The sequence below is a fragment of the Nyctereutes procyonoides genome, unplaced genomic scaffold, assembly GCF_905146905.1.
Source record: "Nyctereutes procyonoides isolate TBG_1078 unplaced genomic scaffold, NYPRO_anot_genome, whole genome shotgun sequence".
Lineage (NCBI taxonomy): Eukaryota > Metazoa > Chordata > Mammalia > Carnivora > Canidae > Nyctereutes > Nyctereutes procyonoides.
In genome coordinates this window covers 9,658,971-9,674,286 of record NW_026575033.1, presented here as the reverse complement: position 1 = coordinate 9,674,286, position 15,316 = coordinate 9,658,971, and the positions used below count along the sequence as shown (strand labels likewise).

Here is a 15,316-nt window from a genome sequence, read left to right as displayed (position 1 = left end):
AGGGGAGAGTAGGGGGAGGGAAGGCAAAGTACCGTCTTGTCCAGGCACTGAAGGCAGTTATAAGGCTTGCAGCAGCAGTGGCCCATCCCGGCAGGCTGGCTGGCAAGGGGCCCTCCTTCATTCAACGTGTCAGCGGGTTCCTAAGGCGAGGTGACGGCTCAGGAGAAAGGGGTGCGCCGCCGGGAGCTGTCACAACTTCCATGTGGTCCCCTCGGCTACCTTATTTCTCCTAATAACTTGAGGAATCCGCAGCGGCCGCAGGACCGGGAGGAGGAGCGCGGCGCGGCCGCCCGAGGATCCCGCTGCGGGGAGGGGCGGGCGGGAGCCGGGGAGGGAGGGCCGGGCGGCGGAGAGGGTCGCTTGGCCCTTGGGAGCCGCAGAGGGAGGCCAATCAAGAGTCGCAGAGCAATCGAGCGTGTCCCAGAGCCAGCTCCCTCGGAGGCCCGGCGCCCGCCCTTCCCGGGGGCCGGGGCCGCGGCCGCGCCCCGCCTCCCGGGGCGCCAGCGCGGATGCGCCCCTCACGCCGCAGGCGCCCGGAGCGGACGCAGGAAACACAAAAGAAGAGCCTGGGCTTCCAGGGGTCCCCGCGCCGAGCACCCCGGAGGGGCCGGAGGGGCCGGAGGGGCCCGAGGCGCCCGGCTCGCGGAGGCCGCGGCTGCCCGTCCCCGAGCGCGCAGCGGTCCACGGCGCGGAGCGCACGGCCCTTCCTCCGGCGGCTCCGCCTCCTCTGGGTCCGCTGCTGCGGGGACCACCAATGGCTCCTCCGCAGTTCGGCGGCCGCCCTCGACAAATTTGCCTGATTTGAGGATATATTTGTCATCGAGCTACCACGGTGGAGTCGCTTTGCCGAAGCCGACAGGCGCAGACCACTCGGGTGGCTTAAGTAATTGAAATTGGGGCGTGGGGCCGATCTCTCTCCGGGCGTATTAGCCTAAGAGCCTTAGAGGACTTGATCTTTCTAGGTAATTACGAATTTTTCAATCAGTCAAAAATCAGAAAGAGAAGGGGATGGAGGCTAAGGTGTTTTTTTTTTCTTCTCAAAAGAGATGTGGTATTTAAAAATATATTTATGTGATCTTGAAAGTGAAAGATGCAAATGCTTGTGAGGTTACCTTTCTCTTTCCTGGTAACTCAAAGGAGAAATCCTGCAACGTACCACCCGCGGAAATATACAATCACATCTCTGCTCACTAAATTTGCCTAAGACTATAAGCGGACAATAGTTGTAAAAAGGACGTAATTTTATTAACTTGAGATCCTCCAAAGAAGTTTTAATGAAGGAGCACAAGGCTACTTCAATTTGCTTGGAGAGAGGACGAGGGTATTTGGTGATCAAATATGAACAGACTGAAATGTGTGCTCTAAACTTGAAAAAATAAGCTCAAGCCTTTCTTCAAAGTTAACAGGTAAACAAACACTTGTGAATCAACTCTACTCAAATGAAAGAATTTTTAAAAAAGCTAACAGGTAACTTAGCACAATTCTTTAGCAAGTCAACATGGCTGTACCTACCAAAATGGTATGTAGGTATGTATTTAAATGAAATTCCTATCAACATTTTAAAGGTACATCTATCCTATAATACCTCTCATACAAATATGCAAGGGTATATGCATAAGGATATTCAATTTAGCACTACTTGTAACAGTATAAAAATGGGAAACATCCTAGATATCCAATACCTTTCCATTGTATGGAAACATTGATGAGCGAGGAAATAAACTTTTATACAACACAGAGTAAAACTACACACATAGACACATTTGTTTATGTCTAGAAGAAGGCTTTTGGGAAAATGCACACTGTTCTTATAAAACATCCTACCCTTGGGGAACGGGAAAAAGGAATAAGGGAGCAGATTTCCACTTTTTTTTTTCTTTTTTTTACCTCTTGCCAGCATGTGATTTTTGGTTTTGGTTTTATTTTATTTTTATTGTTTGAAAACAAAGTGTACTGGTGGAAGGCAGTGAGCACTGCCCAGGCTCCGTCATTTCTGAGGCACACGCTACCTCCCTCTCACACAGGCTTGCTCCCCATAGCAGGGAGCCTGGGTACACTTGTCAGAGGAAGAGAAGCTCATGCCATCTTGAGCTGAAATCTGGACTCAGAGCTGTTCCTGGAACTTTGGAAACCTTAGGAGAAAACATTTATTTTGCAAAAAGCTGTGCCTTGTGCACTCATGTTCACAGCAGCATTGATCACAGTAGCCCAAAGGTGGAAAAAGCCCAAGTGTCCACTGACTGATGGATGGACAAAATGTGGCCTATCCATAAAATGGAATATTATTCAGCCTTAAAAAGGAAGGAAATTCTGACACATGCTACTACATGGATGAACCCTGAGGACATAACATGGAACAAGCCAGTCACAAAAGGACAAAGAGATTGTATAATTCCACTTAATTTTTTTCCACTTAATTTTTTAAAAAGATTTTTTATTTATTCATGAGAGACACAGAGAAAGAGGCAGAGACACAGGCAGAGGGAGAAGTAAGCTCCCTGCAGGGAGCCTGATGTGGAACTCAATCCCAGGACCCTGGGATAATGACCTGAGCCAAAGGCAAATGCTCAACCACTGAGCCACCAGGCACCCCTATGATTCCACTTATGTGAGGCACCCAGAGCAGAGAGACAGAAAGTAGAATGGTCGTTGCTAGGGACTGGGGGTTGGAGGTGGTAGGTGGAAATGGGGAATTGTTTAATGGGTACAGTTTGGGTTTTGCAAGATTAAAAAAAGATTCTAGAGATGGGTTACACATAACGTGAATGTACAGAATGCCCCTGAACTGTCCACTTAACTGGTTGAAATGGTAAATTTTATGTCATGTGAATTTTAACCACAATTATAAATTTAAAAAAAAAAAGGTGGTGGCTTGCATTCTACCTGGAAACAGACCTCGCACAAGAGGTATCTGATCAAGTCAAGGTAGAGCAAAGCCCCTACTATAGACGGAGCCAGTAGGACTGGGGAGGTGCTAAGAACCATAGCCATGTACTTCTCCCTGCAGTAATGGAAAGCATAATCTCTTAGGCACAACTGACTTTCTGCATCTTAGGAAACTGTTTCTTTCTCAATTAGAATGTAGATTGTACTGTGTTAGAAAATTACTTCTTGTTCTTGGATGATTCATGGGAGTGCTTGCTCACATAGTGACCCACAGGAGATTAGGGTGGGACTCTGGAGGTTGCACAAGAAAGCCAAGATTCGCCTTTTCTTCTTCTTCTTCTTCTTCTTCTTCTTCTTCTTCTTCTTCTTCTTCTTCTTCTTCTTCTTCTTCTTCTTCTCTCTTTTTCTTCTTCTTAATTCAATAGCATATTACTTTTATTTATTTCTTTTTCATTTGTCATTGCAGTATTATATTTTTTTAATTTATATTTTTTATTGGAGTTCAATTTGCCAACATATAGCATATCACCCAGTGCTCACCCTGTCAAGTGCCCCCCTCAGTGCCCGTCACCCAGTCACCCCAACCCCTCGCCCACCTATTACTTTTAATAGTTACTAACAGGAGATATTTAAAACCACTGTGCTTTTTAATTTGCATTTCTTTGCAAGAGTAACTTGTTTATTAGCAATTTGCATTTTCTCTTTTGTGAATTATGTATCTGTAGTCTTTGCCTGTTGGTATCCTAGGGCTTTTTAAATTATTTCTGTAAACTGCCTGAATTTTTTTTAAAATTAGTTTCAGAGGTAGAATTTAGTGATTCATCAGTTGCATATAACACGCATTACAGCAAGTGCCCTCCAGCTTCCCTTCTTGTGCAGAAGGAGCTAGAGGCAAGAGACTGGGGGTGGCCCAGCCCATTCATCCCCTACAGTGTTGCCATGATGGCACACGTGGTAAGATCTCAGTGCAAATAACCCAGCTTTTGAAAGATGCACCAATGTCCTAGAGTTGTGCCATGTCTCTTTCCTTATAAGTTAAAAAGCTTTAAACCTATTCAAAAATAGAGGGATAAATACAGAGGACCTTTATATGCCCATTTCTAGTTTCAATGGTTGTCGAGATTTTGGCACATTTCCTCTTTGCCCTTTTTTTTTTCCTTTTCTCCCCCCCACTGCATCCATCACCCAGATTCAGCAGTTATGGAGATTTTGTCATTTTATTTTCATGTGTCCCTTTGCTTTTCTTTGTTAAAGTATTTTGAAGCAAAACCCTACACACTTTATTATGCGTTGCTAAAAATTATGAACATTTTTATATAATCACAATGCCATTAAAACACCAGACAAAACTGACCATGTATCCTTGGCATCTTAGCCCTCGTTTATCAACATTACCCTTCCTTTCTCCCCTCTGCCACTGACTTGCTTAGAAACTGGCTTATGGAATGACCCACATTCTGGTTTTGCCTCTTTGCTTCCTCATAATGCTATTTCATTTGTTCCTATATCCCTGTGAATGAAATGTTCCTGCAGCTGGATGAGATTCAGGTTTATTTATTTGGGCAACACTGCCTCAGCTGTCATGTTGTGTGCATACTATTACATCCCATCAAGAAGTACATAATGTCTGGCTGACCCATTTTTAGTGCAGCTCTAGTAGATCAAGACGTAATAGCCTCACCTCCTCCTATGTAAAGTTCCCCATCAACCTTTCATCTGATGGTTTCATCTGTTAATGCTTATTACCTGAGTTGATTATTTCACTGGGACTTATAATAGGATTTTCCAATTCCATCATCCTTCCTAGCTGGAAATTTTACATAAGAAAAAAAAATTTTCATCATACACAGGATGACTTCAGTTCCCTGCAATACAGTTTATACAGGAAAGATAGATCAATGCTTAATCCTTTCCAGTGCTAATTTTCTGAATGAAGACTTGGTGTTGCAATGGTACCCAATGAGGTTGTTTGCTTTCTCTAATTTTTTTCAAAATATCATTATAAACATGTTTTCATGTTAATGTATACAATGTATCTTAATCAGCTGTATTTATTATCCTTTTTAGATGCTCAGTTTACTTCATCCCTGGCCAATGAGAGCACCTTCTTGTTAGCACCTGTGTCCTTTTGACATAACTCTACCTTCCTTGCTTTCTGTATCCTGGGCTCATTTTGGACATTTCCTGCTTCAGATCTGGGACCAGCCATCATCTCCAGGAGCCCTAGTTCCTTCTAGTTGGGAATGAGAATTAGATACCAAAATTAAGGGCCTGTTTGCTGTGTTTTGAGGGCCACCTGTAAGGAATGAGATTTCCCTTGCAGGAAATGATCCCTCCTACAGACCTGGGAAGGGGTTACTGAGGAAATCAGATTAGGGCCAGGAAATGACAGCTCCTTCCATAGGGGCCTTTAAAAGTGGCAAAATGCTCAGTAGAACTCACTTTGAGGGAGATAAACTGGACATATCATATGGTGGCAAGCCCAGGGCTAGTGAGAGAGGCACCCTCTGCCATAAAATTTTCTAAGGAGTCTCCAAAGTGTTTGAACATCTGAAAAAAGACTAAACTTTTTGCAGGCATACAGAATGGGATTTTAGATTACTGTCATTTGGCATAAAAGGAAGCTGTGACCTCATAGGCTGATGATATCTGGGACATTTTGATTCTCAATATTTTAAAAAGTTTGAAATGGTTTTAATTCCTTGCGTATTTTCTTGCACTGGAACAAGAATGAGCATTGAGAAAAGTTAGAAGGCCTGTTGGCATATGTCTTCAGAGAAAACCTTATAAATATGTTCTGGAGCAAAAATTAATAATGAATCTTCACTGATCATTAACAGATGACAGGCACTGTGCTTAAGGGCTTGCATTCAACTGCAACTTCTCCTATAACTCTCACAAAACAACGTGAGAAAAGTTTTCTTATCATCTTCATTTTGCAGACAAGGAAATGTTGACTCAAAGATTGCACAACCCAACCTGTCAGGTGAACATAAAGCTAGCAAATGATAGAGTGGGGTCTTCAGCTCAGATCTGACTCCAAAGCTTATGTCCTCAGCCACTGTATTTTACTAACTGCATTGCACTTGTTGAGTGCAATGCAATTGTTTATCTGTAAACCCTATACAATTGCCAGTTTGTGTCGTGTTTTAATCTAGATAAAGGATCTGAGTGTATGAAAATATAAGAGGAGATTCAAACATATATACGGAAATAAGTATTTTCAGAACTTGGAACAAGAGCCTCTACTATAGTTTTTTTTTTAATGTATATTTACAAACCAATGTGCAGATAACTTTGGACTGACATAGCAGAAACCACGGGCCTAAGTCTGTTAAAATATTCAATTTTGTTATTTCTGTTTGTTTTCCTTAATGTTGTTGGACTTCTTTACCCAACTCCTAACCACAATTACCCCTGTCAGACTCAAGTCTCCTGCTCAGACTTTACTCCCCTCCCCATCAGGCCACCTCCCTTTTCTGCTTAGTCCTCCCATTTAGAGGGAATTTCCTCCATCTCTGTGACATCATGTCATTCTATATACTTGCTCTTGCTAATGACGTTCTGCTTCATGTGATAATAATTGTTCCTATCTGTCTTGCCCCAAATATCACGGTCCCCTTGCCATGCCTCACTCACGTTAACACCTGCAGTACTAGCAATCTACCTGGACAACAGGTCCCAGAGACATTTCCTGGGTGATGCGGGATGGGATCATTGAAGGAGTCAAGCCAGATAAAGGTGGCTTCCTGGCAGAGGCATTTTGGTATTTTGTGCAGTTTGTAAGTCATGGGGCCATTTGCAGGAGGTTGATGAGATAAAAATGTCTCACTGTCTCACTGTTTATTTCAAAAGAAAACCGTGAAAAATGCTTATGAAAGAGCCTCTTACAGATTGTCAAGGCAACCATCTGTTTATTTTGGTTCCGCCGTCTATGCCCCTCCTTTTCCCATGCATCTAAAATATGAGCTGGAGCTCTTGCACTGGATTATAGCAAAGGGGATCGCCAGGAAAATATGCGTAGCTTTTACCAAACACAATCCATCTAGAGATTTTAATGCAGTGAGACTGTACTAGAAAGGGAAAAACACAAAACAGAAACCTTTAAACTGGAAATGACAGGTGGTTACGATCATCAGCATATAGACAATAGCTGCTCTGAAACACCTTTGATGTAATACCAAGGACTTAGGATATTAAAGAATAATAATAAAAAAGAAACAAATGGCATATGTACTCTTCTGTTCTTAGAGACTAGTTAAAAGAGAGTCATAAAAATGGCATTTCTCTGTAATACCCAAGTAGGAAGGTTGCTACTTATGCCGCCGGACAATCTTTTTTTCCTAGTCCATTAGTCTTTGACAGTAACTTTGTTACTTTTTTTTTTTTTTTGTTAAATCAGTGAGTAGGATGACTACAAGACAGGCATCCTCCTTAAGTTTCTGCATTATATTCAGAAGTGACAACTCTGCTAAGAGCTGTGGAATTCAAAATGCTCTTTACTAGCTGAATAAATAGGTTGGACATGATTGGATAACTGATGGGTAGAATCTGATACAGAGATGGGAAGTAGTTGGCAAAGCCCCAACGTGCATCTGTTTATCTGACCCGTATTAGATGAGAAGGCTGATTAATGGACACGGAATGGAACCATCAATGTAGTTGCCATTATAAAATAGAAAAGAAAAAAAAAAGGATGAAAGAATATGGACCGTGGAGTGGTGTCTGTGTCTGGTCTAGTATCCATTCCAGTGCCCTAATCCTCCTTACTATCTTGAGGAGAAGCAGCAATCTCCCCAAGAACAGACTGGGATGACTACAGAAAAGGGAGTAATGTGGTACAGATTTCAGCATATGGCTTCCTCCCTTTGATTAAGACTGGTCTCCCATCCCTCGAGGTAAGTTTCTCAGAGAAATCTCTGTTCTTCCTTTGGAGCATTTCTCACCATGACAATGAAATAATTATCCCATCTGTTAAATGTCTGTCTTCCTAGTAGGTCACCAGCTTCACCAAAGCAGTTACTGCATCTACCTATAAAGATACAACGTTATCCTTATCACTTAGCACAGTGCCAGAGACACAGTAATGTGCCACTAAATGTTGAATACATACAGTAAAGATTGAGTGGATTTACCCTAGTTACGCTGATGAACTTCAGGATACAGAGACCCTGCTAATAAGCAATAACACAGCTGTTGCTCTAACATCTGGAGGATATTTAAAACCTTTAAAGAACTGTAATCCTTGGGCCCTTGCACAGACATTGTCAAACAAACATGGGGAAACTACTCTGTCATATACTTGAACTTTTCTTTCGCTTAGGAGCTCTGAAGAAGTACAAGATTTTAAGGGTGCTGCTTTCCATCACTATCTTGACAATGTAAGAGTGGAAGAAAGCTGACTGTCACAACCACTTTACCATTTTTCCTCTCTTTTCCCCATTGATGATAAGACCCTGGCCATTTATCTGCATGAGTCTGTCACTAAATAAATTATTAGCACTGCTCACTCTTGATTTTCCCACAGCCTCAAGCCTAATGATTCCACATAGTTTTTATTCTGTACAGCATAACCAGATTCCCAAACACACTAACACTTCAGGGAAGGAAATGGTAGGTGTCCCACAATTACTAATTACATCTGATGTTTACAAAGACCCTACACTTAGAGTGAAGGTGGCCACAGTTCCTTGCAAATGATGTAATGAACCATAATCTCACATAAAATCCAGCAGCAAATCTTGTTTGCTCTACCTTAAAAACAGATCAATAATTTGACCACCTCCTACTCCTCTGCTGTAAGTATTCTGGTCCAAGTTGCCATCATATTTCACTTGGATCATGTCAACAGCCTCCCAACTGGTGTTCTTGTACCTACTGCTACCCCTACTTCCAGGCTATTTTCAATAGGTTAGACTAAAAGAAATATTAGAAGGGAAAGTCAGAGTATGCCTCTTCCCTATCCTCTATCCTCCAGTGACTTCTGTTCTTACTCAGAATGAAAGCCAGTTTTTTCAATGGCCCTTCATGAATTGGACTTCTCTTACCTCTCTGATCTCATTATCTAACCCTCTCCTCATCAGTTAGCACATTCCAGCCATACTGGCCTTTCAGTTGTACCAGCAACATGTCAAGTATTTTCCCATGCTGGGCATTTTGTTCCCATTGATCCTTATGCCTGCAAAACGCTTTTCCCAGATGCCCATACTTTGTTTCCTAATCACGGTCTCCTTGTCGGTAAGCCCTTTCCTAACTATCTATGGACATTTACAACACACTCTCAACTACTCCAGTACTCTCTACACCTTTATTTCCTGATTTTTTCTTCTTTGAGGCACTCACTGCAACATGTTTATTTGTTTGTTGTTTATCTCCTCCTACCACAATGCACTGCCAGTTAGGTTGGGATTTTGACATTCTGTCACTGTTACATGCACCACTTTGAACAGTGACTACTAGGGGTACTATCAAATAAATATTTATTGGGCTAATGAATAAGTGAATGGAGGCCAAAAACTGACTCAAGTCAAAGAGAGGAAAGATAATAGGCACAATAAATGTCTTTAGGAAAAGGGAGGAGGCATATTCTACCTATACAGAGTACAGATATAAAAAAGAGAAAGACAACAGAATCTACCTATGTCCTTATCTCCAAAAATTTCTTCAAAATGAACAAGGCATAACAAGAAAGAAAAAAATAGAATACATATTCTCAGCATAACTTAAGAATATAGAATTCCTAGATCCAGGTGGTCTGACAAGAAGAAACTTGAAGGTACGTGTGATCTGAAGTGGCAGTCTTTGCAATGAAGAGCTGCTGGGGAAGAAGAAAGGCATAAAGAAAAGGAGAATTGCCCTATGGCAATGAGGTAGTAAAGGGGAAAAGAAATGTAGGGGGAAATTTAGGGCTCTGCAAGATAAAGTGCATTCGAAAATCAGAGAACACAAATCCCTGGCTCCACTCACTCAAAACTATTCAAGAATCCATACTTTGCTACACTGATGGAAGAGGATACTAAAATAGGCATCTTAAAGAGCAGTCCAATACTACAAAAATGAACAGAAAGCAATGAATAAGCAAATACAGAGTTTTTACAAATAATCATAGTAAGAGTCAACAAGAGCTGATAAAATTGCCTCTAAGGAAATAATAATGAAGTATAAGAAAATTATAGAACACTCAAAACTGAACTCAATATGCAAAAAGTAGCATTTAGAGATATGAAAGAAAAGATTTTGAATGTTAAATACATGTACTAATGATAGAAATGTATAAGGAACAGGAAATAATAGTGAATTTCAAAATGGAAGAAACGATAGTTATCTCAGAAATGAGGATGAAATTACAAGGTGCCCAAGATGAGATAAATTAAGATGAAAATTTAATAAGATAGTTTTGAAAAGTAGAAAAACAACTAAGAAAATAAAAAGGAGGAAAAAAAGTAAAATGGGTCATAGAGAAAATACTGAAATGGAAAACAGATATACAGAGTTAAGACTCAAGGAAGAGACTCAAGGAAAAACAAGGAAAAACAAGGAAAAACAAAACAATGGAACAAGCCTAATACTTAAACACTATAGTACAAGAAAAGTTTCCAGAGAATTGAATCTTCATATTGAAAGGGCCTGCTGGAAAACTAACCCTGATTTAGTAATTCTAAGATGTATCCTATTAAACCAGCTAGAATTTAGACATTTAAAAAAAAATCAAGATCTCTAGGCAAAAAGGGGAAAAATTAGATATTAGATATTCAATATATTAGATATTCAAAGCCAGACAACAAAGGAACAGCATTTAGAAATGAACAAACAGGGGCACTTGGGTGCATTAGTCAGTTAAGTGCCAGACTCTTGATTTTGTTTCAGGTCATGGTCTCAGGGTTGGGAGATGGAGACCCATGTAGGGCTCCCCACTGGGCATGGAGCCTGCTTAAGACTCTTTCTCTCCCCTTCCCTCTGCTCCTTCCCCCCTTGTGTTCTCTCTCTAAGAAAATGTAAATAAACAAGGAATAAATAAAAACAACTTATTTTTTTAAATGTGAAACAAAGATTTTTCTACAAAGTCAAGCTATGCAAGTATCAAGGCTATAGGAAAAGTTGGAAACACACAGGGCATGAGTCTTTCTTTAGAAACAGCCTAGAGTATGAGCATCATTGGATGAAGAGATGACTTGAAAACTTTCAGCAGGAGGACTGATCTGAGTGTTTATAAAGAGGGTTGTAGGTCTAAGCCAAAAGTAAACGTGAGAACAAGAGTGGAAGACTGATGTACAAATGCTGTACATCATAACAAATAGAAATAATGCAACTAAAACCTGGTAAGGGATGGAAGACAGAATAAAGAAAGTAAAATAAACTCATCAGTTGTCACATAGACAATAGTTGGAAATTAAGGGTTTACCTTTAAACTGGCAAACCAGATGTCCAAAGGTTAACTAAGAAGACAAGGGACTATGGACATTCAAAAAGATGTAAGTACAAAGGTAACAACTAGAACAAAAATAAAATGCTCCTAAATTCTATTCTTTAAAATTAAAGAACTGTAGGGGCACCTGAGTGGCTTAGTTAAGGATCAGACTCTTGGTTTCAGCTCAGGTCATGACCTTGGGGCCCCACATCCCCCTCCATGCTCTACATCGAGTTTGCTCAAAATTCTCTCTCCCTCTCCCTCCCTCTGCCCCTCCCCCTGCTCATGTGTTTGCATGCATTTCTCTCTCTCAAATATATATAATATAAATATATATATATATCTTTAAAAAATGAAAGAACCAATAACATGAATGGACCTTGAAGGTATTATGCTAAGTGAGATAAGTCAGACAGAAAAGGACAAATATTGTATGATTTCACTTATATGTGGAATCTGTAAAACAAAACAAAACAAAACAGAAACAGACTCAGAGATACAGGAAGCAGAATGGTGGTTACCAGAGGGTAGAGGGGTTGGGTGTGGGCAAATCAGTGAAAGAGATTAAGAAGTACAAACTTCAACTTATAAAATAAATAAGTCATGGGTATGCAATGTTTGGCATATGGGATATAGCCAGTAACTTTATATAGTTATAAATGGCAACTAAACTAATTTTGGGGGCCATAAGTGAAAAAGAAAAGAACACACATCTTTAGGGAAAAAACACAGAAAATATAACATAATACATGCAATTATAAAACATTATGATAGAAATGAGATCTAACTTGTCATTTATAAAAGTAACTGTGCAGACTAATTTACCAATTAAAAGCAAAAGATCCTCAATTTTGCTTAAAATATAAGACCCAATTATATGATTTATACATCAAATATATAAAACAAAATGATTCAGAAAAACAAAATATAAGTGGATGGATAAAGGTATTCTAGGAAAATAGACACTAAGAAAGCAATAGTAGCAATCCTGATGTTCAACAAATAAAAATTCAAGCCTAAGGGTGTCATTAGTGCAGTAGGCAGCGCATCAGTCTCATAAAAGTGTTAAACATGACAGAGAAGGGCATCTTTTATTGCTGAGAGCCAAATATACAATGAATATATAATACTTACGAATATCTATACTTCAAAAAACACAGCAACAAAATTTTTGTACAAGATTTACCACTTTTAGCTCAAGACAGATTAAGTGGATAAACAAAACAAAACATAATTAAGTAGGTATGTCTTATAGACATATATTACACTTTATATTTTGATGATGTTAGTAAACATATCTTTTTGTCAAGGGCTTTTGAACCATTCATAAAAACTGAACACAAAGAAAATGTCAGTAGGTTTCATGAATTAAAAACATTATGAACAAAACTCTCTGATCACAATGCAGTAAAAGTAGGAATTGTTAATACATAAAATAAAAATAAGATCATTAAAACTCAAAACAAAAAGTTCATCCATCTGAAAAATTTAAAAAGCCTATTTGACAACTCCTCAATAACAGTGAAAACACAAAATGAAGTCAAAGAGTCTTTTTTCTACCAATAAAAATAAAAAACAAAAAACACTAACATATGGGATACATTTGAAGCAGTTTTTGGAGAAAAACTCATAGGACGAAATGCTTCCATATGTAAAAAATAAAAGGGTATAAATAAAAGGATGTAAATACTTAGCTGTAAAAAATAGCAAACAACAAAGTAGACCAAAGAAAGAACTAAGACGGAAATATTAAAGACAAAAGAAATTAATGAAATTGGGACACCTGGGTGGCTCAGCAGTTAAGTGTCTGCCTTCAGCTCAGAGCATCGATCCTGGAGTGCCGAGATTGAGTTCCACATTGGGCTTCCTGCATGGAGCCTGCTTCTCCCTCTGCCTATGTCTCTGCCCCTCTCTCTGTGTCTCTCATGAATAAATAAATAAAATCTTAAAAAAATCAAATTAATGAAATAGAAAATAGGTAACCAATATATTTAAATGAATACAGTGAACAAAATAGCAAACCACAAGCTAACCTGAACAATAAAAAAAGAGAGAGAAAGCACAAATAAAATAAGAAATAAAGAGTGAATGGAAAAAATAATTGAAAGTCATAAGATACTACACTTGATCTTAGCCAAAAGGCCGAGAAGCGATTGAAAGTCATAAGAGACTTTGTTGTAGACCTCTATAGGAATACATCTACAATCCTACATTAAATCTATAATTTTCTAAAGAAATATAGATTACTGAAGTTGAGCCTTTCACAAAGAGGAAAGATTTAAATGGACCACATTTCCACAGAGGATACAGAGACAATAATTAAGTACCACCAAAAAAAAAAAAAAAAAAAAAGCATCAGGCCCCCTGTTCTTCTACCAAACCTTCAACAATCAGATAATTCTATGTTCTATATACTGCTCTAGAGCATTGGAGATTATGGCAGGCAGAATATTGCCTCTCTCCCACAAAAGATGTCTGCATTAAAATCCCTAGGACCTATGACTGTATCATATACCTGGCAAAGAGGAATTAAGGTTGCAGGCAGAATTAAGATTGCTAATTAGTTGACCCTGAAGTAGGGAGATTATCCTGGATTATTCAGAAGGGCCAATGTAATTACAGGAGTCCTTAAATGTGGAAGAGGGAGGCAGAATAGTCAGCATGAGAGAGATGTGATAAGAGAAAAACTAGATCCCTCTGGCTTTGGAAATGGTGGGAAGCTATGAACCAAGGAACATGAGTGGTCTCCAGAAGCAGGCAAACAAAATGCATTTTCCCTGAGAGTCTCCAGAAACTAATGCAGCCTGCTAATACCTTGGGTTTAGGTCAGTGAGACCCACTTTGGACCTCTGACCTCCAGAAGTGTTAGATAATAAGTCTATTGTTTTAAGCTATGAAGTTTGTGATGATTTGTTATAGCAGCAAGTAAACTTGTACAAATCACTAATATATAAATAAAGGAAAACTTCATTATTTTAATAAATTGAGTATAACCTAATCTTGATACCTAAACCTATGAGACTCTCAAAAAAGCAGAAGAAAAAGAAAACTACAGACCATTGTCATAAATATTGATATAAAAGGATTAGCTAAAATATTAACAAACAAGATCCAATATCACATAAAGAAAATAATATACCATGACTTATTGGGATTTATTCTAATAATTCAAAGTTGTTTCAATATAAGTAAACCTATATTGATTGATCAAGGGAGATATAATTATCTCCACAGATACTCAAAGAGCCTGCTAAAAGAGGCATCTGGGTGGCTCAGCTGGTTAAGTGTCCAACTCTTGATATTTTCTTAAGTCAGTCATGATCTCAGAGTTGTGAGACTGAGCCCCTCATTGGGCTCCATGCTTAGCATGTAGTCTGCTTGAGATTCTCTCTCTTCCTCTGCTCTCTCTCTTTCTCTTGAAATAAATAAAAAATTTTTAAAAAGCCTTTGACAAAAATTTAATACCCGTTCCAGGTAATAGCATTCAAGAAAATAAGAATTGAAGGACACATTCATAACATGCTATAACACCTTAACATGATAAAAATATTAGTCCTAAAGTCATTATTTTACTTAATGTGGAAATGCTAGAAGAATTTCCATATAAATCAGGAAAAAGGCAAGAATATGCACTACTTCTATTACTGTTCAACACTGTACTAGTGGTATTAGGCAATGCAATTAGAGAAGAGAAATTGGGGGAGGGGCAAGACGGTGGAAGAGTAGGGTCACCTGTCCCCACCAACTTACCTAGATAACTTTCAAATCATTCTGAAAACCTACGAATTCGGCCTGAGATTTAAAGAGAGAACAGGGATCCCTGGGTGGCGCAGCGGTTTGGCGCCTGCCTTTGGCCCAGGGCGCGATCCTGGAGACCCGGGATCGAATCCCACGTCGGGCTCCCGGTGCATGGAACCTGCTTCTCCCTCTGCCTCTCTCTCTCTCTCTCTCTCTCTCTCTCTCTCTGTGACTATCATAAATAAATAAAAAAATAAAAAAAAATAAAGACAGAACAACTGGAAC

General features: G+C 39.4%; 1 protein-coding gene and 1 pseudogene across 6 annotated transcripts in view; both read right to left on the bottom strand.

Moving 5' to 3' along the window:
• The window catches only part of MTUS2 (microtubule associated scaffold protein 2), a 577,843-nt gene that overhangs the window by 70,808 nt on the left and 491,719 nt on the right, over positions 1-15,316 (bottom strand). The window contains exon 1 of one of the 6 annotated variants that reach the window (XM_055317375.1): positions 33-244. The exons of the other annotated variants lie outside the window; for them this stretch is intronic. Within the exon in view, the coding sequence (XP_055173350.1) occupies positions 33-86 (54 nt within the window). The 5' untranslated portion in view covers positions 87-244. Of the gene's footprint in view, positions 1-32; positions 245-15,316 lie in introns of those variants that run through there. 6 annotated transcript variants of the gene reach the window in all.
• Positions 13,373-13,447, bottom strand: LOC129504661 (U2 spliceosomal RNA; annotated as a pseudogene).